The sequence below is a fragment of the Thamnophis elegans genome, chromosome 14 (assembly GCF_009769535.1).
Source record: "Thamnophis elegans isolate rThaEle1 chromosome 14, rThaEle1.pri, whole genome shotgun sequence".
NCBI lineage: Eukaryota > Metazoa > Chordata > Lepidosauria > Squamata > Colubridae > Thamnophis > Thamnophis elegans.
Window position 1 is genome coordinate 22,031,465 of NC_045554.1, and position 25,651 is coordinate 22,057,115.

The following is a 25,651-nucleotide window of genomic DNA, read 5'->3' on the forward strand; positions in this document are numbered from 1 at the left end:
GGCCAGACGGGCACCCGCACTTCCGGGAGAGCCTCCTGCCCATCCTCTCCCCCCCTGGCGGCTCGGAGAAGTGCTGATTGGTCCGCGCGGCCGGGAGGTGGTGCTCGCGGGGCGGCCTTCGCCGAGAGTCGGGACCGGGCAGGTGGGTGGGCTGCTCCCTCGCCGGCCGGTGCCTCTCTAGGCCGCTTTGCTTCCGCTGCTAGTCCTGAGCCGCAGCCGCGCCCCGAGGGGCGAGACGTCGGTGGGTCGGGAGGGGGCCCCGCGGCCCTGGCTCCCGACTCCCTCCCGAAATTCCCGAGCACCAGGGGACGCGGGATCGGCCGCGGAGGCTGGGCTGAGGCCGGCGACCCCTCAGCCCAAATGGGGTGGGGCTCGGCGGGGAAAGCCCCGAGAAGTTCCAGGACGTAGCCCAGGCTGGGAAGGGGCGGGAGTGGCGAAGGACGCTCCGGGAGTCTCCCGGGGTAGCTGCCGCCAGAAGCGGCCCCGAATGAAGGGGCGAGAGATCGCTTCCCTGGCCCCAAATCTGCGAATGGCGGGAGAGCAGAGTTCTTTCACTCCCACTTTTTTTCCGTTAGACGAGCTCTCTGCTAGGCTCAGCCGGGGACGCAACCGTGTTTATTTATATTTTGTTTATCAAATTTAGGTAGTGCCCATCCTCCCTTTTTTTGACCCGGGGGTCGCCCAGAAAATGGCGGGGTGTGTTTTGCGGGTGTGGCTAAGGGTGACCAGGTGCTGTGCTGCTAGTTTCCATAGTTCGGCTTGGCGGCTGTTCCAGGAGTGCAAAAGAGCGGCCGGCCCCGGGGCCTCAAGCTGCCCCTTCTGCCCTAAGCCTCAACTTCAGGAAGCCTTGGGGTTCGCACAACTCGCTGAATTTTGTGAATGGGAACAGGATATACACTTTGTAAGAAATAAACCCAAACCAAGCAAGTGGTATTTAGGACCATGAGGAAGAGTTTCCGGGTGATAAGATCTATCAACTATGGAATAAATAGGCTGCCACACGAAGTGATCTTGGGGTATCTTCAAATAGTGGTCGAATAGCCATTGCAGGCATCTGTAATGCTGCAGCAAATCCTACACCAAGAAGGAGATTGGGCTAGATGACTTTCCAGCTCAGCTCTTCTTGTGCTCAGAATGACTTGTTTTCAGATAAAAACATACAGACTTTCACTGGTACTGGATCATTTACACACCTACGTTTTAATGCAAGATTTGCATTGGCACAAAGGGAGTATCAGGCTCCTAAATTTTATAGCAAAACTGCTAATATTTCAAATTTATCTTGTCCCATAATTCGTATATACTTTTTAAGATAAATTCTTGCTTAGTTTTTTGCCAGTCTAGTCACTGGTCCTTTGTTTAAAGCCACAATGTATTTGGGTGGAGATGTGTTAGCTTGCCGTACATTTTCAAAAACTTGAAAATCACTATTACATTCCAAGTAGAATATAAAATCAGGAAAAGTAGTCAGCGCAGTATAAAATTTACCTGCAAATCGTAAAAATAATGATTCTAAGTAAAATTGAAATATAAAGACTTTTATATCAGTAGAAATTTAAGTGGTTGTATCTGTCCACAGAGTTGAAGTGTTTGGTGAAGGTTTTCACTTTCTGTGTTTTAATCTTGACCTGAATATCATATCTATATCAGTGAGTGAAGTGAAATCGTGTCAATCGTGAAGGTCTAGTGCATCATGTCAAAATTTGGGGCCCCTGATAGATTCATCCTGATGGTGCGTCAGTTCCAATTGGTATGACAGTTCATGTTCTAGATCATGGAGAAACTTCATAGGCCTTTCCTGTTACACGTGGCATCAAACAAGGGTATGTGTTGGCAACCACCTTGTTCAGCATAATGTTTTCAGCCTGCTGTCAGATGCCTTCCAGAACAGTTCCTTGGGAGTTAGCTTAAGATATAGGACCGATGGGAAACTGTTCAACCTGCGAAGACTCCAGGCTGTCAACAAGATAAAGGAGATTGTGCTACGTGACTTCCTCTTTGCTGACGTCTGTGCCCTGAATGGTGGATCAGAGCAGGAAATGCAAGCCAGTGTGGACAAATTTGCAGCAGCATGCGACAACTTTGGCTCCAGAAACCCTAGCAGAAGATCGATCAACATGGCGCACACTGATCTATCAAGGCTGCCAGACATCTGAGGACAGAAGAACAACTATAGCGCAAGAGAAGCAAGCACTCTGCAAAGCCAGAGCTGCCAATGCTGCAACAATAGTGTCCACACATGTCTGTTTGACATATGACAAAACATTTCATGCCCATATAGGCCTTACCAGCCACCTATGGACACATCATGGACAGCCTACAACCTGTTAGATGTCAAGATCCTCTTCAAAAACAATAGAAGAACATCACCATCATCATATCAGTGAGATATGGAATTCCTGTGAAGGAGTTTAGGGCTTTGGTTTCTATCTCTTTTGTGTAGAGATTGGCCACAATGGAGAAAACACATGAACCCATGGTGCAACTGTGTTTTTGTCTGTAGAAACCTTCATTGTATTTAGAATACGTGGTCAGGCAGAGGTCCAGCATGGCATATTTGTAGTTTGGGCTGAGTGTAGTTCTGTTACCTAATGTGCTGTTTTGTAGCAGTTGTTTCTTCATTACAGTTTCTTCATTCTTCATTACATTCTTCATTGCATAGTCTCATCCAGATCCAGTTTTAGTTCCAAAACTTGCTGACAAAGTCTTGTAAATTGTTGATGTGATAGGTCCGGGATGGTGAACCTATGGCATGCGGAGCCATTTGTCAGGGCACATGAAGCGTTGCCCTGTTAGCTGGCCAGCGTGCATGTGCGGGCTGGCAAGCTGAGTTCAGCCTTTTTTAAACCCATTTTTCTCCATCCCCAGGCTCCTATAAAGCCTCTGGAGCCTGGGGAGGGAGAAAAAAGCATGCAAAAAATGGGGGGGGGCACCTGTCATGCGCGCATGCATACGGGGGGGATTCACGCATTGCATTATGGGTATGGCACGCCCACAGATGATCTCCCTGCGCTCCCCCCCCTTATGGCATGTGAGCCAAAAAAGGTACGCCATCGCTGTGATAGGTGGTGTTGCTAATAGGGGGAGGAGGAGCTAATAGGATTAGATGTTTCAAGCATGGTAGATAGTGGAGTTGATTTTGCTGACAATGGGTGGAGTTCCCTCTGTGTATCTTTGGGAGTCCATATATGTATGGAGTGGCTTCCCCAGGGTAAAGGTGGTAGAGTGGTTTGTGGGTGGCATTGTCCTTTGGTAGTTGCAGGAAATCAATGGCCTTTTTCTTATAACTTTAATGGTGTTCATTGTAATTATCAAACATCTAAGAAATAAAGTGTAACAGTTATGGAAGCTCTGAACTCCTTTCTTTTTCTCCAAAGGGTTTGCCAGTATGGAGCCTGTAAGCTTTGACAACTTGTCAATTTTGTATCAAAGTGAGGACTTCATTGTGGTCAACAAGCACTGGGATGTCCGCATCGACAGCAAGATGTGGTATGAAAAGCTGACTCTGCAGAGTCAGCTGAAATACCGATTTCCAGAACTTGCTGATCCAGACACTTATTATGGCTTCAGGTAAGTGGGGAGGTTTCTGTGAGGGGCAGCGTGATGGTTCTTGATGATGGAGACCTCAATCTCATCTGTTAAGAGGGGGCAACTAGAATGCTTTCAAATGCTGTTCCATCTGGGAATGCGGCTTTTATTTCCTTGCCCATTGAAGCTTTTCCTGTTTGGAGCAATCCTTGGAGTTCAGCACAAGCAGGGCCTTCTCTTAGCTACTCGATTTTCCTGCTGCGAATTGGACTGCTGGCTTTTCAAATCATGTACAATTTCTTTTAGAGCAATGCTTCTATTGTTGCTATATTGCTCTTTTATATTTGCGTGATGTTACTAGTTTTGCCTTCTGATTGGTTTTGATTGTGTTTTAATTTTTTATCATACCTTCCTAAGTTGCTATTTGCTTCTGAAAGAGAGTGGGCATCAATAGGGTGCCACCACCAAAAAGCAACCGCTGCGATACCACCAAGAAGTCTAGTCCTTCAAATGCTCTAAACCAGAAATTGACCATCTTTTAGGCCTCGGCATAAGAGTAGGGGGTCTACAGATATTTTAATTGGGTTTACATATTAACACATCTTGGGTATTTTTTTCTAGGTTTTGCCACCAGCTGGATTTCTCCACCAGCGGGGCACTTTGTGTGGCACTGAACAGAGAGGCAGCTGGCAGTGTGTACGCGTGTTTCAAAAATCGGACAGTCACCAAGGCCTATCTTGCATTGGTAAACTACCCCTGTTCTTTCCACTATGTGACAACCAGACTGCAGTGGTTTCTTGACTGTAGAAATGGAAATGAAAATCTTTCTGAGTGTTTAAATTTTGAATTAAGAGGATAGACTTCGCTGAACAGTAGTGTGTTTGGGTGATAAGAAAAGAATTGTCATATAACAAGAGAGGTCCTTATGTAAAGGAGGATGCTCCTTGTGGCAGAATGGGGCAATTGATTGTGGTGACATTGCCACGCCTACTTCACCCCAGGCCCACCAACCTATTGCAGGTGTTCATTCTCAGCTGGCCCTTTGCCAGCACTCCTGCCCCGCCACTGGTCCTTTCTTCCCCACCGTGTGGTCATGGTTGATTCATCCAGGGACACTTATCCCTGGCTGATTCATGGTGCAGGACAACTATCTGCCAGCCAATCCCCACGGTGAAGGATGGGCCTCTGCCTTCCCATTAGACGGCAGCAACCTCAGGCGCCAGGAAGGTGGAGGACAGTGGCAGGTCCGTGTGCAGATCTTCTTTCAGGTGCTGCTGGAGGTAAAGAGCAAGAAAGGGGGGAAGCAGGAGAGAGAGTAAGAATGAGCCAAGAGGAGAAGAGGAAGAGGAAGCCATGGTGCAGGCCAATGAAAGTGTGGAGAATGGTGACTATTGTAGGTAGAGTAAGCAAATTTTGGCACTCCATAAGGAAGGTTTTTCTCCATGTTACTCATGGTCTCGGTGTCCACTGCCCCTCCCCTCCCTGGTGCTCCACTTGCTTCTATGGCTTTACCACCAAAGCATTTTAAAACAAAATATTATCCTCATATTTTATTTGGGTTCTGTTTAGGCGGACCATGAAAATTGCCCCGCCATGCAAATTGCTTCTTGCCCCCACTGAAGCATGAGTGCAAAACATGCAGGCTGATCAGGGGCTTTGCACGTGGACCTGCCACTCTGTCCCCACTTCCTCGCTGCCTGAGGCTTCTGCCATCCAATGGGGAGGCAGAGGCCCATCCCTCAGTATGCGGATTGGCTGGCGGTTAGTTGTCCTGTACTGTGAATCCACCAGGGATAAGTGTCCCTGAGTCTCATGGCCACATGGTGGGGGGAGAGGATGGGGGGGCCAGTGACAGAGCAGGAGTGCTGGCAGAGGGCCAGCTGAGAATGAATACCGTACGATAGATGGGCTTTGATGGAGGGCCTGGGGTGAAGTGGGCACAGCAATGTTGCTGCAATCAATTGTCCTACATCCCTTTTGTGCTGTGACATAGGTCTCGGTATCTCTCCACTTCTTTTTAAGATCTTTGAAGCTGCTGGGTAAGATCTTTCATCACCATGGATTGAAGTAACTTCAGTGCAGGGATGATACTCAGTTCTATATTTCCACCCCTGATGACTCAAGTGATGCTGTGGCTGCCCTCTTGCAGTGCCTGGAGGCTGTGGAAATCTGGATGGGGGGCAAAATGCTTCCACTGAACCCTGGTTTTGGGTGCCTGGTGTTCTGGATCTGGGAATTCAACCTTTCTAGTTCTGAATTTGGTTGCACAATCTCAAACAGATATGATACACAACTTGGGAGTACTTCTGGACTCATGACTCCTGCTCAAAGAGCAGGGGGTGGTGCAGCTAAGAGAGCCTTTGCACATGTCTGTGTTGTATGTCAGGTGTGACCCTTCTTGGATTGGGATTCATGCACTCAGTCACCCAAGTCCTGGTCATCTCACACCTGGACTATTGCAGTGCACTCTACATGGGTCTACCCTTGAAGTATATTCAAAAGCTGCAACTAGTGCAGAATACAGTGGTGTGGAAACTTCTTGGGGCCCTTAGGGTGGCCCATGTTACATTGATCTGTGAGCTGCATTGGATGTCGGCTTGCTTCTGGATGCAATTTAAGGTGTCACTTATCATCTTTAAAGCCCTTCATGGCATGGGTCCAGATTGGGTCCAGATTTTTTGCAATCTCATTCATTGGGTATTGGTCCTTCCCACCAATGGGGGAGGGGACATGCTGCGGATCGTGTCAGTTATGAAATTTCAGCTGATGAGGTACAGAAGAGCCTTTTCTCCTGTGGCTCCTGCCTTTTGAAATGTTGAACCTCCCAATGTAAGATCCACACCCGCTCTTTCGACCATCACTAAGTGTATGGAGTGTTCAGGGAGGGATAGCACCTCTGGTATAGGGGCATGCCGTGTCCTTTTAGGGCAGCTCGTCTACCTTTGGTCCCCGCTTGTCACTCAGTTCTCACCTGAGGCTCCTAGTAGCTGTAGCATGCGCAGGGGCTACACCGAGGCAACAGCTTCGGCAGGCTGGCCAAACTAGGTTGAGAGTAGCTGCTGGGTCATTGACCTATGGTGAGATAGGGACTTATCTATCCTGAGCATCTAAAGACAGATTCCGGTGGATTGAGCGGATGTAACCTTGAATAGCACAATGGTAATGAAGGCCCTCTCTGAAAGCAATGTGGTACTCTTAAGAGCACAGCAAGACACAAAAGACACGCTGGTCTACCATTGCGCCCAGCCCATCTCCAACTGTCTTGACTTGTTGTGCTATTGGAGCAAGATGGAATCTGGGAAGAGAGGGTGAGGCTGACTATGCACACCTCTTCCTCACTTTAATTCAATTCACACGCATGTCTTGACATTCTCCCAGTTCCTGTGACCTTCAAAGTCCTGCGGTGGTGGGCGAGCAACGAAGCAGCAGGTGTGGATACACTGAGAGCCACAGACCTGCACACAGGCAACTCAGGTCTAATGGTCATCTTTTGCTGACCAAAGCAACAGCTAAATTCGGCATCTATCGGAGTGACTGAGCAGCTCTCTTTAGGACCACACTGCTCACCTCTGTAGTAAGAGGAAGAGGCTAGAAAAGGTCCCCTAAATGTTGTTGCTTCATAGAACTCTGTCCAGCTTACCACGGCTGGAGGGGATCCCTCTTCATGCGGTCGAATAACAAAACTTCAAAGAAAACGTAAGGTGACACCACTCACCATTGGCACATGGTACAAACATATGTTTCAAGACAACCCCTTAGCAAATCGACCAGAAAGAACAGCCCCAGAGAGAGCTCGCAAGATTTAACATCGATATTGCAGCCCTGTGTGAAACTCATCTAGCCAACGAAGGTCAGCTCACAGAAACAGGAGGTGGTTATACATTCTGGTGTGGATGCAGCAGTAACGAACACCGTGAATCTGGAGTTGGCTTTGTGGTTAAAAATCATCTTGTCTGCAAACCTTCCAGTCTTCCCAAGGGCATAAAGGACTGTCTCATGACACTGCATCTCCCACTACTGAGAGGAAAACAGGCTACACTGATCAGTGCTTATGCACCCACAATGACAAACCCAGATGAAGTAAAGGACAAGTTTTATGAAGATCTCAATGCCCTACTTTCATCCGTGAAGCACACCGATAAGCTGATTGTACTTGGCAACTTCAATGTGAGAGAAGGATCCAATCATTCTGCCTGTGAAAAAATGGAATTGGCAAATGTAACAGCAATGGCCTATATCAGTGATGGGGAACCTTTCCGGCACCAAGTGCCCAAACCGGAATGTGGGTGCCCGCATGCACCAGAGGGCCAGAAACCCAAAGACCAGTTGGCCAGCATACAAATATGTTTTTTGGTCATTTCAGGGTGTTTTAAAGGGTGTTTTTGGGGTGTTTTGGGGCCATTTTTCAGGCCAGTTTTGGACAGTTTTCAGGCTGTTTTGGGGCCATTTACGGGCTGTTTTTCAGGCCGTTTTCAGGCCGTTTTCTAGCGCTCTGGCACCTGTGAAGACCACCTGGCCAGCGTGCATGTGTGCACCAGAAATCAGAAGAGCGTCTGGCGATGGTACACATGCCCACAGATAGGGCTCTACATGCCACCTCTTGCACGCGTGCCATAGGTTCGCCATCATGGACCTATTACTACTGAAGACATGTGCGGCTCACGATCTGATCATCACCAATACCATCTTTTGCATGCCCACATGCAAAAAGACCTCCTGGATGCACCCATGCTCCAAATACTGACATCTTACTGATTATGTCATGCGGAGGAAAGATAGACAGGATGTAAGGGTGACCAAAGCCATGCTGAGCACTGACCCTTGGGCTGACCATAGACTCGTCATCTCCAAATTAAGCTTTCACATCAAAGAGACGTCCACAGGGAAACAAAGCTGTGATGAAATGGATCAACATCAGTAAACTGAGGAAACCCAACCCAGCAGCTTCACTAGCAAAAAATCTTGACAACCAACTCTCAGAGCTGCAATTAGAGGGAAAAGCTGAGAAGGACTGCTTTCTGGATATCATGCACTCTTCTGCACTAAAGGTTCTTGGACCCTCACACAGGAAACAGCAGGACTAGTTTAATAAAAATGATGAGGAGATCAAGGACCTACTAGCTGAAAAGCACCACCTTCACCGTGCTTATCAGAATGATCCTTATCAGAATGACCCGTTCTGCTAAGAAGAATGCCTTCAACAACACTTGCAGGATCGTACAGAGCAAGCTTTGCAAGATGCAGGACTCCTGGTTGAGTACCAAAGCATATGAAATTCAGAAGTTTGTTGATAGAAATGATGCTAAATTATTCTCCGAAGCCCTCAGATCCTTGTATGGATCTTAGCCCCCAGGGAGCTCCCCTCTACTGGACTCAGATGGTGCAACTCTCATCACTGAGAAGACTGATTCTATAGTGATGGGCTGAGCACATCCAATCCATATTGAACAGCTCATCTTCCATCAGCAATGAGACAATCGATAGAATGCCCCAGGTGGGTATCAACCACAGCCTGGATGCCTCACCATCAAAGACTGAAACCTTACAAGCCATCAGCCAGCTGTCCAGTGGCAAGAACCCAGTTTCTCATGCGATCCCAGCAGAGGTCTATAAGGATGGCGGTGCAGTGCTTGTTGACAAACTCACTCAGTTGTTTCAGTCTTTCTGGAATCAAGGATCCATTAATCAGGAACTGAAGATACATCATTGTACACCTACAAGAGGAAAAGGAATCGACAAGTCTGTGACAATCATAGAGGGAATATCACTGCTTTCCATCGCAGGCAAGATCCTTGCACGAGTGTTCTGAACCGGCTTGACTGATCACTTGGAACTGGGTTTATACCCTGAGACTCAGTGTGGTTTCTGCAAAGAGGTGTGGCACTGTGAACATGATCTTCGCAGCCCGACAGTTCCAAGAGAAGTGTCAAGAGCAGAATTGTGAATGTATACCACTCAGCATAATGTTTTCAGCCATACTGTCAGATTGCCTTCCAGAACATTTCCTGTGGAGTTAGCTGAGATACAGGACCATGGAAAATGTTCAACCTGCGAAGACTCCAGGCTCTCACCAAGATACGCGACCTCCTCTTTTCTAGACTAGTGTCCGAATGGTGGATCAGAGCAGGAAATGCAAGCCAGTGTGGGCAAATTTGCAGCAGTATGTGACAACTTTGGCCTCCTTATCAACATAAAAAAACCTGAAGTGATGCATCAGCCAGCTCCAAAAGCCCAACACCAAGTGCCCACCATCACAGAGAAGGGACAAAAGCTGCAAACAGTGGACATATTTACATACTTTGGCAGCACCCTCTCCTGTTCAGTGACAATTGACATTGAGGTCAACTGCAGAATCGTCAAAGCAAACTCTGCATTTGGCAGATTACTGACCAACGTGTGTGACCGGCATGGAATAAGCCTTGCTACAAAGCTCAAAGTCTACCGAGCAGTAGTGCTAACTACCCCGATGTATGCCAGTGAGACTGTATACAAGAGGCACACTAGGCAATTGAACCACTTCCACATGATCTGCCTCCATAGAATACTGAGGATCCAGTGGCAGGACAAGGTGCCAGACACAGAAGTCCTCTCCAGAGTAGGCCTGCCATCAGTTCACACCCTCTGATGAAAGCCCAGACATGCTGGACAGGCTATGTTGCAAGGATCGATCAACATGGCGCATACTTATCTACCAAGGCTGCCAGACATCTGAGGACAGAAGAACAACCATAGCACAAGAGAAACAAGCACTCCACAAAGCCAGAGCTGCAAATGCTGCAACAATGGTGCCCACACATGTCTGCCCAACATGTAGCAGAACATTTCATGCTCGTATAGGCCTTAACAGGCACCTGCAGACACATCATGGGCAGCCCACAACCTGATAGATGTCAAGGTCCTCTTTGAACTCGATGGACGAATATCATCAAGAGTTTGGAGACCTGGCTCTGCCAGCTGGCCCGGGACTGTGCCATTCTGGAGGTGGCTATTGAATTAGGAAAGACCCCCAACTACGGGGGTGGTGCTGGCACCCCTTAAACAGATGTTGGCATGCCCTCTCCTCAAGCCATTGCTGGATCCAACCGTTCTGGACAATTTTTGTTCAGTATACAAGCTTTCCTTTTTAGGAAAAGTATTGAGAAGATGATTGTGGAAGAGCTTCAGAGGGTCCAAGCAGATTATCTGGACCCATTTCAGTTGAGATTCAGGCCTGGGTATAGGACAGAAGCAGCATCGGTTATACTTTTACCACAAGACCTCTGGTGAAAGCAAGATGGAGGTAATATACTCCTCCTTCCTCTTGGCTGTGGGGTCTTTGATGTTCTCAGAGCTTGGTTGTTTTCTTGCAGATATTTCATTACCAAATTAGATAAGATCATCAGTGCTTTAAGAGAGGGGAGTTGCTGTCTTTATATACTAGTCACTTTCCCTCTCAAGCTTGTGGAGTGTTCTTGGGGATTTCTTGATTAGGCTGTTGTTTACCATTAGTTGTGTGTCTGAGCTGGTAATTCTTTGATGATGTATTGTTTACCTCTTGTCTCTCTGTGGCCTCATGCCATGGTATCCTCCTAGACCTGCTGTGGGGGTTGGGAGGTGCAGCACTGTAATTGAGCTAGTCTCTTCCGTCCTCCCTCAGTGGCTGGTTTCAGTCAGTGTTGATTGTGGGGAAAATGCTGCAGTTTGTTACTGTCTCCACTCCTGTTTAACATCTATAGGAGGATTGGATGAGGTCATCCATAACCTTTGCTTTTAATGCACACCAGCTATATCTGTCCCTAGTGAAATAAGCAATGCTGCCAAGTTCCTGTCAGAGTCTGGCGATCATAGGGGCTTGGATGGGGAGCAGTAGGCTTTGGCTCAATCCTAGCAACACTGAGTAGCTTTGCGTTCTGGGGCCACCTGGATCTGGGAACTTAAATCTTTGGTTTCTGGGTGGGGTTGTAGCTCACCAAACAGACCTGGTGGCAGTCTGAATATCCTTCTGGACCTCATGGACTCCTGCCTGAAAAAAAAAAGGTGGCAGTTGTGGCTAGGAGAGCCTTCGCATATCTTTGGATTGTGTGCCACTTGCACCCATTCCTGGAGGAGGAGACTATGCTCAGTCACTTATGTCCTGGTCACCTTCTGCATGGATTACTGTAATGAACTCTACACGAGGCTGTCCTTGAAAAGGTTTTGGAAACTTCAGTTGGTGTAAAGCAGTGGTGTAGCACAGACTGTTATGCACACTTAGATCTGTGTATGTTACAACTCTGTTGCATCAGTTGTATTGGTTACCAATTTGCTCCTGAGTGCAATTTAAGGCGCTGGGTGATAACCCTATAAATGCTACATGGCAGGGGGAGGTTATTTGAGGGACGATTGACTCTCCAGTGACATCCACCATGGGTCCTGGACATCAGATCCCAACAGAAAAAGCTCTTGTGAGTTCTGCCCACTGGAAAAGTGTCATCTGATGAGAGGTTTTCTCATGTTGTAGCCACCCTATGGAACATCCTCCCGCTGCTCGGGTATCTGGCTGGTCTGGCGTTCTGGCTATCCAGAAGGGCCTAAAAGTTGACTTTGCCATCTGACCTGGGGATCAGAAAGTGGTGTGGAGCCCATAAAAATAGCTGTAATTGTTCTTGATGTTATTGTGCTGTCCTGGTGACTGTACTGTATAGTTTTTAATTGTAACATATTTTTGAATGGTTGCTTCATTTACTTTTTGGAGGGGTGGTTGTTACATTTTAATTGTAAACTGCCCACAGAGAGATGAGCAATTACCGGTAGCCTTTGAAATTACGACCCTAATTGTTGCCAGAACGTCCCTCTCTAAGCAGTATGGCTGTCAGCAGTGTCTGGTTCAGCTTGGTACCTCACAGGCATCTTGCCATCAAAATTTGGAAGGGGGAAGAAGGGGGATGATGATGGTTGATTGAAATAAACTGGTCATAGGGGGAGAGGTGGGCTGTGGGCAAATTTACACCTATTTTGTATTTAGTGAGCATGGGATATTTTAGAGCTGGTTTGACTTTACTGCAACCAACACCTTTAGTAAAAGAACCCTTTGCTTTAACCAAATGGAATCGAGGGTCTTTGTTTCCTAAGGGATTGGATTGGGGCAGGTCTGACAGTGGTTGTTAAGTGAGTCATCATGTGACTGGATACTTTTATAACCTTTTTTGCTGTGGTTATTAAGTGCTTCGTCCATTGATTTGGTTTGTCAGAAGCCAACTGGAAAGGTTGCAAATAGGGATCACATGACCCAGGGACACTGCAACCATTGGTTAGTTGCCAAGGGCGGATATCATGATCATATGATTACAGGATGCTGCATTCATCGTAAGTGCATTGACCAGTCATAAGTTACTAATTTCAGCACCATTGTAACTGAACAGTCACTGAATGTATAGTCATAAGTGGAGGACTAACTCTTTATAAATCAAACAAATTGATGGATGAATAAAATTCAGATTCTCTAGTTCTGTAGATATGTACATGCCCTATAGATTTCTTATTCCTCAGATAGGATTTTTGTACTACCTTGTATTGTCTCTTAATAGCAGCAATAACATTTCATATCACCAGGGTGTGGTAATGATGAAAGTGGAATAGGAGGGGGAGACCCAGATGAGCCACGGTGGCGAGTGCAGTACTACAGGGTGTCGTATTTTTCGGAGTATAAGACTCTCCAAAGTCTAAGACACACCTAGATTTTGGGGAGGAAAATAAAGGACCACGTGCCAGACACCCCCACTCTCAGCCTACGGCTACATTCACACCCATGGCAGCAGGCCTCAGGGCCAGGGATGGGCCCGAATTTGATCTGCCCCCAGAACTGCATAATATGATTTCTGCAGCCATCTCTCAGAGGGTGGACGCGGAATTGCAGCGCAGAGCCCAGCGCCTTCTTTCTCTTAACATTGCCAGAGACCCTTCCATTTCTCAGGCTGATCCTCCTTCGCCTCCACCTTCGGCCTACAGCGAAGGCTCTATCCTGGGTGAGGAGGAAGACGCTGCTGCCCTAGAATTGTCAGATGACGATGGGCCAGTGCAAGATACACCGGCTTTTTCCGGCTTATTTCGGCACACCTTATCAAACTCTTTGTACAAGGCAACTACCAAAATGGGTGGCGCCACCATCCAAGCTAGTATGGCCGTGGGACTTGATTCCACTGACCGTTTTTTCGCAGAACAAGTGCAGGAACAGGATGCCATTCCTGTCCCGAAACTATTTCTGGACATTATTCAGAAACAGTGGTCCCAACCAATGGCTGTTCCCCCTCCTAGTAATGGGGACAGGAAGCTTTACGCTTCCACGTCTAAACTGGATGAGGTCCTTCAGTTTCCTACTGTGGACCCCCCAGTAGCAGCATTGGCCTCCCCGGCATTGATTCCTTCTGAGATTTCGGAGGGTCTTAAGTCCGAGAACCGCAAGGCCGAACTGGTAATCCGCAAAACGCACCAGGCGATGGCCTGGGCATTATGGGCAGCCACGGCAGCATCTTTCCTTAATAGAATTTCACTGGTTTGGTTGCAACAGCTGCAGTCTAGGCCTCTTCCCAAAGACCTACGCCTACACCAGGATGTAAATAAGCTGGTGGCAGCACTGGACTTCTCTTCAGATGCTACACTCAACGCGACCAAGTTCGCATCTTGTGCGGTAGCTTCCAATGTGGCATCCCGCAGGCTCCTCTGGCTTTGCCATTGGCAGGCTGATTTATGTTTCAAATGGTGCCTGGCTTCTACCCCTTTTAAAGGGGGCCCTCTGTTTGAAGCGGCGTTGGATCCTATTTTGATCAAAAATAGGGACAAACGCAAGGTGCTTCCATCAACCGCTAGGCGCGGAGACAGGAGGCAGCAACCATATCAAAGAAGGCAGTCCTTTCGGGCCGGAGACTCCAGATACATCACTGCCCCCTATGTCCCTCCCTATTCCAGGCTGTTTCCTCAGGTTCAGGATAGAGGTCAGGACCGCTCTGGGCCTAGGGACAGGGGCTGCCAGCAGGGTCAGCAACAGCAATTCTGGCAGCCATTTTGTAGATACCGGTGACTCACACGAGGTGGGGCCTATTGGCGGGCGGCTCACTTTGTTCGCCCCTCAATGGGCAGAAACCACCTTCGATGCGTGGGCCCTTCAGAAAGTGAGGCTGGGCCTCATTCTGGAATTTCTCGCTATTCCCCCAAGACGTTTAATCAGGGGTCCCGTTCCAAGGTGTCAGGTAAAGAGGTGCCTGATGGATTCCAATTTCCATACACGCTATAGAAAGGGTACCTCAGGGACAGGAGAAACTAGGTTTCTATTCTATCCTTTTCTTGGTCCCCAAAAGCTCGGGTGGATGGCGGGCCATCCTAAATTTGAAATGGCTCAATCTCTACCTGAAATACCAGAGGTTCAAAATGCAGTCGCTCAAGAGCATTCTGGCCTGCATCAGACAAGGTGACCTACTGACCTCTGTAGACATCAAGGAGGCTACCTCCATGTGTGATACACACATCAAAGATTCTTGTGATTCCAGTTTGCTGGGCGCCACTTCCAATACCGCGCCCTCCCTTCAGCCTTTCATCGGCCCCGCGGACCTTCACAAAATTGTTGGCGGTGATAGTGGCATCCCTCCGGTCAATTCCGATAAGGGTCAACTGTTACCTAGACGATATCTTGATCCTGTCGTCTTCCCCAAATATGGCAAGACAGGATTTGCAGACCACAATCAAAGCATTGCAACTCCACGGCTTCATTTTGAATTTTCCAAAGAGCCACTTGTACCCAACCACGTCCCTCCTCCATCTTGGGACCATCATCGACTCCGAATGGTGTGTGGTGTTGCTTTCCCAGGACAGACACCGAAGCCTTCAGACCCTGGTGAGTCAAGTACAATCGCAGCATTCTCTTTCCCTCACAGTACTATCCCAACTGCTGGGGAAGATGATCTCGTGCATAGACATTGTTCCGTGGTCCAGGTTTCACGCACGTCCTCTCCAGTGGTTTTTGCTCCCATTTCAGAGGCCTCACACCAGTCACTCACAGACCAAGGTCCGTTTGCCTCCCAAGGTACGCTCGTTCCGCTGGTGGACTTCTTCAAAGATCCTCAAGGGGTGCCTTTTCAAGGAGCCGGACCATGTTGTAGTAACAACAGACGTGAGTCTATTTGGATGGTGAACCCATGCCTTGGACTGGGTGACGCAGGGTCACTGGAGCACCCAAGAAGAGTGGAACAGCATCAACTGGCTAGAGCTTCGAGCGATCCACCTAGCTCTCCGCGACTTTCGAGACCTGCTGTCGACCAACCACGTGTTGGTTCTCACAGACAATGTAGCCTCCAAGACACATGTCAACCGCCAGGGGGGCACCAGATCCCGGGCATTGATGCTGGAAGCGGAATGCCTTCACCATTGGGTGGAGATTCACCTGTTACCACTTCGGACGGAGCACATTTTGGGCACAGCCAATGTACAGGCGGATTGGCTGAGCAGAACCACAGTGGACCATCCGGCTCTATTCCAGGAACTGGCTCACTGCTTCGGCCGGCCCCAGGTGGACTTCTTTGCTCAACCGCACAATGCACATCTGTCGAGGTTCTTCACCAGGTATTATACTCCAGGAGCGGAAGGCAACGACGCCCTTCGCAGCCCCTGGCTGGAGGGTCTTCTATACACCTTCCCGCCTCTCCCACTCATACCGCTGGTCATCCAGAAGATTCTGCTGGAGCAGGCGGAAGTTCTCCTGGTCATGCCAATGTGGCCCAGACGCCCTTGGTATGCCGACCTGGTCCACCTCTCAGTCTCCTGACCGTGGAGAATACCAGACGCCCGGATAATGCTCTTGCAAGGGGTTCTCACTCGCCCGAACCCTTAGCTGTTACAATTAGCCATGTGGCACGTGAGCAGGCGATTCTGAAGCGTCAGCACTTCTCTGACAAGATCTTCGCCACGATCCAAGCTGTTCGCCGCCCATCCATGACACACATTTATAAAGCCACCTGGCAAGCATTTTGCAGGTGGTGCCGGACAGTATCCGTGGACCCTCTTAAATCTTCTATTCCACGGGTCCTAGACTTTTTGCAGTCAGGCTTGGACAATGAAGGCAGATTGCGGCATTGTCGATGGTGGTGGGAGGCTCCCAGGGGCATTCCCTCGCTCGCCATCCAAGAGTCCGGTCCTCCTTGAAGGGTGCGTCTAATCTCAAACCACCTTTACCCTACATGGGATTTGCCCTAGTACTTAGAACCCTCACAGCTAAGCCATTCGAGCCCATTCGTACCATCAGTCTTATATTGTTGACCCTCAAAACCATCTTTTTAGTGGCGATTACATCCGCTAGAAGAGTCTCGGAACTGGCGGAACTTTCAGTGCGGGAGGATCTCTGTGTATTCATCAAGACAGAGTCATATGCGATTGGACACCTGGCATTCCTGCCAAAGTCAACTCCTTTGTTCCACAGGGCGCAAGAATCACCCTTCCAGATTTTTTGCCCCAATCCGTCACACCTCAAGAATGGAAGTGGCACCATCTTGATTGTTCACCTGGTGCTCCGTCGCTATGTGACGCGGCCACGGCATCATCAGGAGATCAGAGGTCTTTTCGTGTCCTTCCAGCCGCTCCACGGGTCAGAAGGTGTCATTCAAACACAATTGGACGCTGGTGAAGGCGTGCATTGCCTCGCTTAAGAATCGAATCTGTGACCGGCACCCAGACACATCACTCCTCATTCCACCAGGAGTGCGGCCACCATGGCAGCACGGGCAACGCAGGCCTCAGTGGAGGACATATGTAGGGAGGCAACCTGGTCATCGCCGTCGCCCTTCATCCATCATTACAAAGTGGACATGTATGCCTCGGCGGAGGCTTCCTTTGGGTGATGTGTCTTACAGAGGGTTGTAGTATCATTCATGGCCCCTGACCAGCCTGCGTCCCGCCCTTGACACTCATTGCTTTGGCATGTCCCATGCTTGGATTCCCCAAGCAGCGCACAGGAGAACGCCCATTGACTTACCTGAACAGTCCTTCCATGTGCGCTGCGAGGGGAATCCAAACCCGCCTTCGGCTGGTCTGGGCACAGACACTATCTCCATCTCACACACACTTACCTACTTAACTTCTTGTCTGCTGATTCTTTTGCTTCTCCTGGATTGGATGAGCCTTCGTACAAAACTGAACTATTCCAGTCAGAGGAGGCATGGTCAACAATTACGTAACTCAGTCTCTAGGCTTGAACATTCTATAGGCATTTATAGTTGTTGACTTACCTCCTTGCAGCAAACAACCTGATTAGCGCAAGAAAAAAAATCTGCCTCCCAGCAATTTGCCATGTGGAGCAAACAGGTAGTTTCACTTTCAATTTCTCCTGATCATCAGCTGTTAGAGGCTGCAGGGATTGCTACAGCTTATTGAAGACTCCACCAGCCCCAGTTTGCTGCAAAGCGGTAAATTGCTGGGAGGCAGGGGCCAAAGGGTGGGGGTCAGTGGGTGGGGTGGGTGGGGCTTACATTCGGTGTATAAGATGCACCCAATTTTCACCCTCTTTATGGGGGGAAAAGCTACATCTTATACTTCGAAAAATACGGTACTTCTGCTGACCACTGGTTGCCTGCAGTTTGGCAGCTCAAATCTCACCAGGCTCAAGGTTGACCCAGCCTTCCATCCTTCCGAGGTAGGTAAAATGAGGACCCAGATTGTTGAGGGCAAGAGACTGACTAAACTGCTTAGAGCGGGCTGTAAAGCCCTGTAAGTGCAATTGTTATTACTATCTATGAATTCTGGGCTACTTCCACTCACCTAGCCCCACACATGGTGGTTGTTGAGGGAAAAAATGAGAGAATAATGTATGTGCCTTGCATTCTTAGAGGAAAAGCAAGATATAAATCTAACCAACCAACATGGCATTGTACATCACTATTCTGAAGTGTCTTCTGTTTGGACAGGTAAGAGGCCACATCCAGGAGCCAAAGAAGACGATCTGCTTTGCTATAGGAAAGAATACGACTGAAGGGCTGACTCACATGATGTGCATTGAGGGGACCGATGGTAGGCTGCTATGACTGTGAAGTGCCTTTTCTGCTTTCAAAGATTGGTTTATTGCATGCCAAAGAATCAGGGATCCCAGCCAAACAGTTTTGCCTCTAGGCCTACTAACAGATTATTTTTTCTTTACTTTTTTTAAAACTTTTTTTTATTTTTGAACAAAGACAAACAAACATAAAAATAAAATAAAAAACATCTTCCATTACAAATTGTAGAAAGTATGTCGGTTGGTTACAGTATTTCCATTCATCTCTTCCATAGTCATCACTTGCTTTTCATATCAAATCACATATTTTAAATTCACATATATTCATATATATCACGATTATTATATCTCAACCTTAATTTGGACTATAATAGTTCTTTACCTCCTTTTATATATAATATTAAAAATCTAGAATAGGATTATATGATAACATTCTATAAATCATCCTAAATCATCCAATCACAATACATCTTTATAACACCTATTCTAGATAAAGTTTTTAACCTCTCTCATATTCTCCATGTGTTTGTTATATAAATTCATATTATCAAACTAATATAATGTAGTTTATCATTATTAATCATTATTTAACTATAGCTATTGTCACTTCATTTTATACATACTACTAGTAAAACTAAATTTAGCTTAGTTTTTATATACATTTTCATTGCATCAACTGTATCTTTCCAGTAATAGTGCAGTCTTATAATCTCTTGCCATTTGTAGCATTAATATTCTAGTTACTTTCTTAATAAATCTTGTATGAACTTCTCTTCGCAACATGTTGTTCCTTTCGTATCTCATAAAAGCTCGAAACCCAGCACCTGCTCTTTCCATCAGCTTATCTTTGATTATCACTGGTGCTTCTGTCAAGATTTCTCTCCTCATCTCCATCATTTTTTTTCTCTTTTCTTCTTCTGTGCTTTGAAGTGTGGGGTAGAGTTCCAATCCATCTATCTTCCCATTCCATATTCCGCTCTTGCCGTTACCAACTACGCTCCCTTTGTTGTCAGTATCCACAGTTTTCTTATCTCTTTGCTCATCTTTTTCTTCCATTTTTGAACTCTGTCCTCCACATTCTTCATTTGATAAACATCCTCAGTTTTTCCATCATTTTTTTCTGTTTGTACTCCATATTCTCCAATCTCTTTTCAATTCTCTCTGTCACAACTAATAGATTTTGAATTTCAAACATAATCATTTGCAATGTTACAGTTTGTTTTTCCTGCTGCGCCATTCTTCCAATTTTGCAGGCACTGCCACTGTAGGGTTCAAGGCTACTTTAATAAACAGGTTCATTTATTATCTTTCAAGTCAGAATGTTGTCTTCCCTCCAATAGCTAGTGATAGAACTTCCAAAAGGCACCTGTATAAACAACTTGTGTTCTTCCTACTATCACTGTCAGTAAACAAACTGAAAGAACCTTGACTCTCAAGTGATCAAAGAGAAAGAAGAAAAAACAATGTATTCAGCCTCCAGCCTCAAAGTAGAAGTGTAACTGCTTTTCCTTCTGTTGGTAGAACCCTCTTATAATCCTTCTTATTATCGTTCTTTACATTCCAGCTTAAGAAAGAAAAAAAAACCCTTAAATGGAGATCAAAAACAATCCAATCAATCCAATCAAGCATTATAAAAAAAGAAGGGAAATTTTAATCCAAAGGTGTAAGCAAAAGTGAAAAAAGAAGAAAAAATTAATTTATTCAGTTTAAAGAATAGGGAGCCTTTGCAAAAATTCCATCCATGAAAAAAAAAAAAGAAATAGGATAACACACTAAGTAGATTAATTTCGCCACTTACAGCCTTCTATCTTCAATTTTAATTTAACTTAATTTTTTTTGGGGGGGGGGGTAGTCTCTAATAATAAAATTTCCTCACCAATTTGACACACTTTCTCTTTTTGCTTTCTTCCTGTTCCGGAGCTGTCCCAACTTCAGCAGCTTCATTAGCTGTGTTTCTGTTGCTGTTCCTGGATCTTTCAGGGACTTTGCAATGTCCCTGAGATCAGCAGGAGGTGCCCCTTCTCTGCGGGACGGTTTAGGTCCGAATGGACCATCCCAGCGGCAGAAATATCGACTGCGCCCCCATCTACCCCCTCAACTTTCCTTTCCTCCCTCTAACACTCCCTCCTACTTCCCTTTCCCCTCAAAACCTTCCTTCTCCCCTTACTCCCAACACGCCCTCCTTGCATTCCCCTTACTCCTTCCTTACTCCTCCCTCCTCTTTCCCTCTACCTCCCTCCTTGGGTATTCCTTTATTCAAGTGTTGTTTATTATAATCTGATAAAAAGTAAAATAAACCAAGGGAAAAAAAAAATATAAAGAAAGAAAAGAGAAAAAAAAGGAAAAAAAAAGAACAACCGTATATAAGTGCATTCTTGTTCTTATGCGACTATGTAACACCCACCCACCCACCCCCCATAAATCCCCGTCCCTACTCCTCCCGACTTCCCAGGGCCCACACCTGGCACTGCCTTCTATCTAAAGTATCTTATGTTCATATGGATTAAAAATAAAAGTAATATATTAAGGGAAAAAAAACCAAAAAAAAAAAGAAAAAAAGAAAAGAACAAAGAAAAAGAAAAAGAAAAAAAAAAGAACTCTTTGTGTTAAGCTCAGCCCCCCATCTTTATCTATGCTTAAATAGTATAAGTCATTCTATCTATATTTTATTCTCGTCTCTTGCTTCTTTGTTATTTACCCCGACCTCCTGTAGACTCTCCCATTCCTCTTCCTTAACCTTGTATTCAGATAAACATTATCCAAATTTGTATAGACATCAATATACAATCTAACTCAAACATAATCCCTTCTAGTAAATTTAAGCAGCGTGGATCATTCCACATATTCAAATATTACTTTACAGAAGAATAATCAAACTTTCCCTTTCTTAACCTTAATTTCAAACAATAATTCAAAATAATCTGACCCAAACTTTCCCTCTTAGTAAAATTTAAGCAGCGTGGATCAAGTATAGTTTACACAAAAATCAGTTTACATTCTATCTTGAAATGATCCGGACCAGCTTTCCCTTCTATAGGATTTAAACAACGGAAATTCATTCCGTATATACATCAGTATCACCCACCAATATACGTAAATCATTCCGCATGCATTTTACCCTCATCCCTTGCTTCTCAAATATTTGCCACTATCAAATTTATGCAAACATTAGTTTAACATCTAGCTCAAAATAATTTCACCAAGCTTTCCCTTCTAATAAAAATTAAATAGCATAGATCATTCCACATATTCAAATAATAGTTTCAGCAAGAATCAGTTTACCTTCTATTTTAAAATAATCTCTTCAAACTTTCCCTTCTAACAAGATTTAAACAGCGTAAATCATTCTGCATGCATTTTACATATATACATTCAATATCACCCCACCAATAAATTCCGCTTTTTCTGCCGGAGAGAGGTCGCAAACCCCCATTCAATCCACAACTTTAGTGAATATTTTAGAATGTCTAAATCCTCAAACTCCGCTTTTCTGCTTCTCCGAGGGAGGGGGAGCTACCCCCTCCATCTTGCAGCCATGTGGTCTGTTGCTTGCCTTCTCCTTCGGCTTGTCTCTCCTCTTTTCCAAGTGAATCAGGAAGTCCCGCCTTCAAAGTCTTGTAATAGAAATCTCGAGCCTCCGAAACAGAATTGAGACGAAGTCTTTGATTCTCAAATGTGACCGTAATGCCGGCTGGGGCCTCCCATTTATATTGAATCTGATGATTCTAAGCTCTTTAGTTAAAAAGGTATAGTCCCTTCTGCCTTTAACATCTGGAAAGGTATTTCTTTGAAGACAATCAGTTCTGGCCATCAACTCTCAACTATTATTGTAAAATTTTTGCAATGATCGCGTTTCTGGATTCTTTTGTGGAGAAATATATAATTATGTCCCTCGGGAGCTGTCGCTGTTCCGCTACCAACGAATTCTGGCGATAAATTTTCCGAATCTGCCAATCAAAGTTAAGTCCCGGGCTTCCCACCGCATGGCTGAGGGCTTCAACAAAGGTCTGTTTCAGATTCTCCTCGCTCTTCTTCGCGGAATCCTCTGACTCTTATTGCGAATGCCTTTCTTATTAAAGTTTATCATAACGAGCTGTTCTTGAGTGTCTCTAATTTTTTGTTGTAATATTTGAATATTAGTAGTCAAATTAGAATTAGCCTCTTCCAAACTTTCTAATTTATTCTCTATTCAGCGGTATAATCTGACAGGGCAGACACTTGCGTGCAAAACGTATTCGCCTTCATTTGGTCAATTTTAGACTTTAAATCACCATATAGCTCCAATACAAATTCCTTAATTTCTTGTTTAAAATCATGGCGTGTATGGAGGATGGAAGTGTCAGGTGGGGTTGTGAATGATGAGTTGTGTTTTCTTTTTTATTTTTTTTTATTTTTTTTAATTTTTTTTTTCTTTTATAGCAAATACCCTGTATATAAGTGATTGTAAAATGGAATGTGAAAATGAATAAAATAGATTAAAAAAAAAAAAAAAGAAATATCGACTGCGAGCTTGGAGCACCGTCGCAATGTCAGCCCCTTTCCATTTTTTTCCTTCACTTTTAATTACTTGCACTCGGCCCCTGAATGCTTTGTTGCTTTGTACCTGTTTTGGCTGCTGCAAGTTTACGGTCCAATCCTCTAGGCAGACTTGGAAGAGATACCCTTTGAAACTTTGAAATTCTTCTGCCAGGAAATACAGTCTAATGCAGATGACTTTGTAGCTGGCCAAGTGCAGGCAGCTTCCTGCCTTTTAAGCAGCCATCTGCCTTTATGATTTCTTTCTTTATACTCCATTGTGCTTTTATCTGCTTTGTATCTAACTTAAGGACAGTGTCTGTGCATCAAACACTGGTTTATGAACCAGGTTTAAGACAGTTTGGTTTTCAACCAATCCTTAGTGATAGTTCATGTATTCAGAGAATGTTTTAAACAAACATAATAGTGAAATGTACCTTGCTGGACTATATGCTGGAATTTTTGAAACTGCTGAATTACTGTTACTGCTTCTTAATAAAAAATAACGTCTAATTCTTAACAGGTTGCAAAAGCCCGAAACCTTGTCGGTCAGAACTCGTAGTCCTTGAATATGGGTTGTACAGTGGAGAGCCAGCAACAAAAGTGCTTTTACAGCCTCTCACAGGTACAGAGATCTCTCCCCCAGAATTAGCATAAAATTTATCTTCTGCAATGCAAAAGAGAAGTCACTGTTTATGTCAACTCATAAAGCATTTACATGTCTGTTATCAAGTTGCCATGGTGAGGAAAGGAGGGGGAGCGCATTCCACACATACCTTCGGCTAGAGTTGGATCTCAGATTACTACAGCAGGCTTGTGAGGTGTGCACCTTGTTGGAGAATGTGATTTATGATTACTGAGGGGAGGGGGAGAAACGCGGGCAAAGTTCAGGCATAATTTAAATGAAGTCAGATCTGACTGCAATGGGGTATTGCCGAAATGGTGTTCCTAATAAATGACTGGATTTCTTTTGAAACTTGGCTCAAGGCTCATGAATTAATTAGAGCATCTTTCGGAAACCTGACACTTAGGCTGTTTGTGCAAGATTGTTTCCAGTAGTCTACTGATGACCTTGTGCAACAGCATGCATGTTTGCTTTAAGTACAGGAAGTTGTCTATATGCCATTTATCAACCTGTGACTTAAGACCGTCCCCCCCCACACTTTTCCTCACCATGGCAACTTGATAACAGACATGCAAATGTTTTATGAGTTGACACTAACTTTCCCTGTTTGGAAACTTGTTCTCCTTGTACATCTTCTTTCTTAGGAAGAACCCATCAGCTCCGGGTCCATTGCAGTGCCATCGGGCACCCAGTTGTTGGGGACTTTACCTATAGCTTTAAGAAGGACAATGCTCCATATCGGATGATGCTGCATGCATTTTATTTGTGTATTCCAACCAGAGGAATTAGTTGAAGTGAAACGCTCCAGACCCCTTTGTTCCCTCCTTCGACAGCAGTTGGGTCCCTCAGCATCTTATACACCACTTGGATGAGCTGATCCAGGAATTGAAAGAGAAGGGCATTTGGGCGGGGGAGGAAGAAAAGCAGGAAGATCCATCTGCTGTCCCAAGTTATGAGGTCACATCTGAAACAAAGACCCAAGAGATGGAGAAACAACAAACCCACTGCAAGCAGTGCTTATCTGAATGGGCACCGGAATGAAATGGCTACTCCTTTGCGATTGAAATTGAAACCATCTCTCTTTACCCTGGGGCTTTAGAATTTATCCCAAATTCTAAATACAAACACCCTGTAGACATCCCTGAAGGATATTTTGATACGTGTATGCACAAAACTGCCTGGCTGGCTTCCGCTTTTTTATCATCAAAGCACAGCTTTGACTTTTAAACTATTTGCTTGCCAATTTAAATCAAACTCATGGTTTTAACTTGTAGGGATGTTTGAGAGATAGCCATCCTATAGTCTATCAATGTAATAGTAATATCTGTTCCAGAATGTTGTAGTAAATAATACATTTTTAAGATGTCTGAATTATTCTCACAACAGTATTTTTGTTTTAAAAATAATGTTTGTGGTCCATTTTCTAAATGCATAAAATATTCAAATGGCTTTAAGTTACCATATTTTTCAGAGTATAAGATGCACCTTTCCCCCCCAAAAAAGAGGGTGAAAATCTGGGTGTGTCTTATACACTGAAACCTTCCCCCCGCACATCCCATTTTTCGCAAAAATGGACGTGCAGAGGGTTTGGGAGGCCTGCAGAGTACAAAAAACTTTTTTAAAAAAATTACCTCTTCAAAATCTTGTTGCATCTTATACTCCGATGGATCTTAAGAGCCGAGGTGGCGCAGTGGTTAGGGTGCAGTACTGCAGACCACTTCAGCTGACTGTTATCTGCAGTTCAGCAGTTCAAATCTCACCGGCTCAAAGGTTGACTCAGCCTTCCATCCTTCCGAGGTGGGTGAAATGAGGACCCAGACTGTGGGGGCGATATGCTGACTCTGTAAACCGCTTAGAGAGGGCTGAAAGCCCTATGAAGCAGTATATAAGTCTAACTGCTATTGCTATTGCTATTGCTATTAAAGTCTGAATACAGTAATTGAATACCAAATAGATGTGACATGATATTCCCACATCTTCTCTTTTGTGTGGTG

General features: G+C 45.5%; 1 protein-coding gene across 1 annotated transcript; it reads left to right on the forward strand.

Moving 5' to 3' along the window:
* Nucleotides 1-93: 93 nt before the first annotated feature.
* On the forward strand, nucleotides 94-25,181 carry RPUSD1 (RNA pseudouridine synthase domain containing 1). The gene is given in 7 exon segments (XM_032230238.1): nucleotides 94-142; nucleotides 3,378-3,570; nucleotides 4,150-4,273; nucleotides 18,432-18,534; nucleotides 23,556-23,657; nucleotides 24,302-24,442; nucleotides 24,445-25,181. Coding segments are annotated over 6 exon segments (906 nt in total). The 5' UTR covers nucleotides 94-142; nucleotides 3,378-3,388; the 3' UTR covers nucleotides 24,699-25,181.
* The last annotated feature ends 470 nt before the right edge of the window (nucleotides 25,182-25,651 follow it).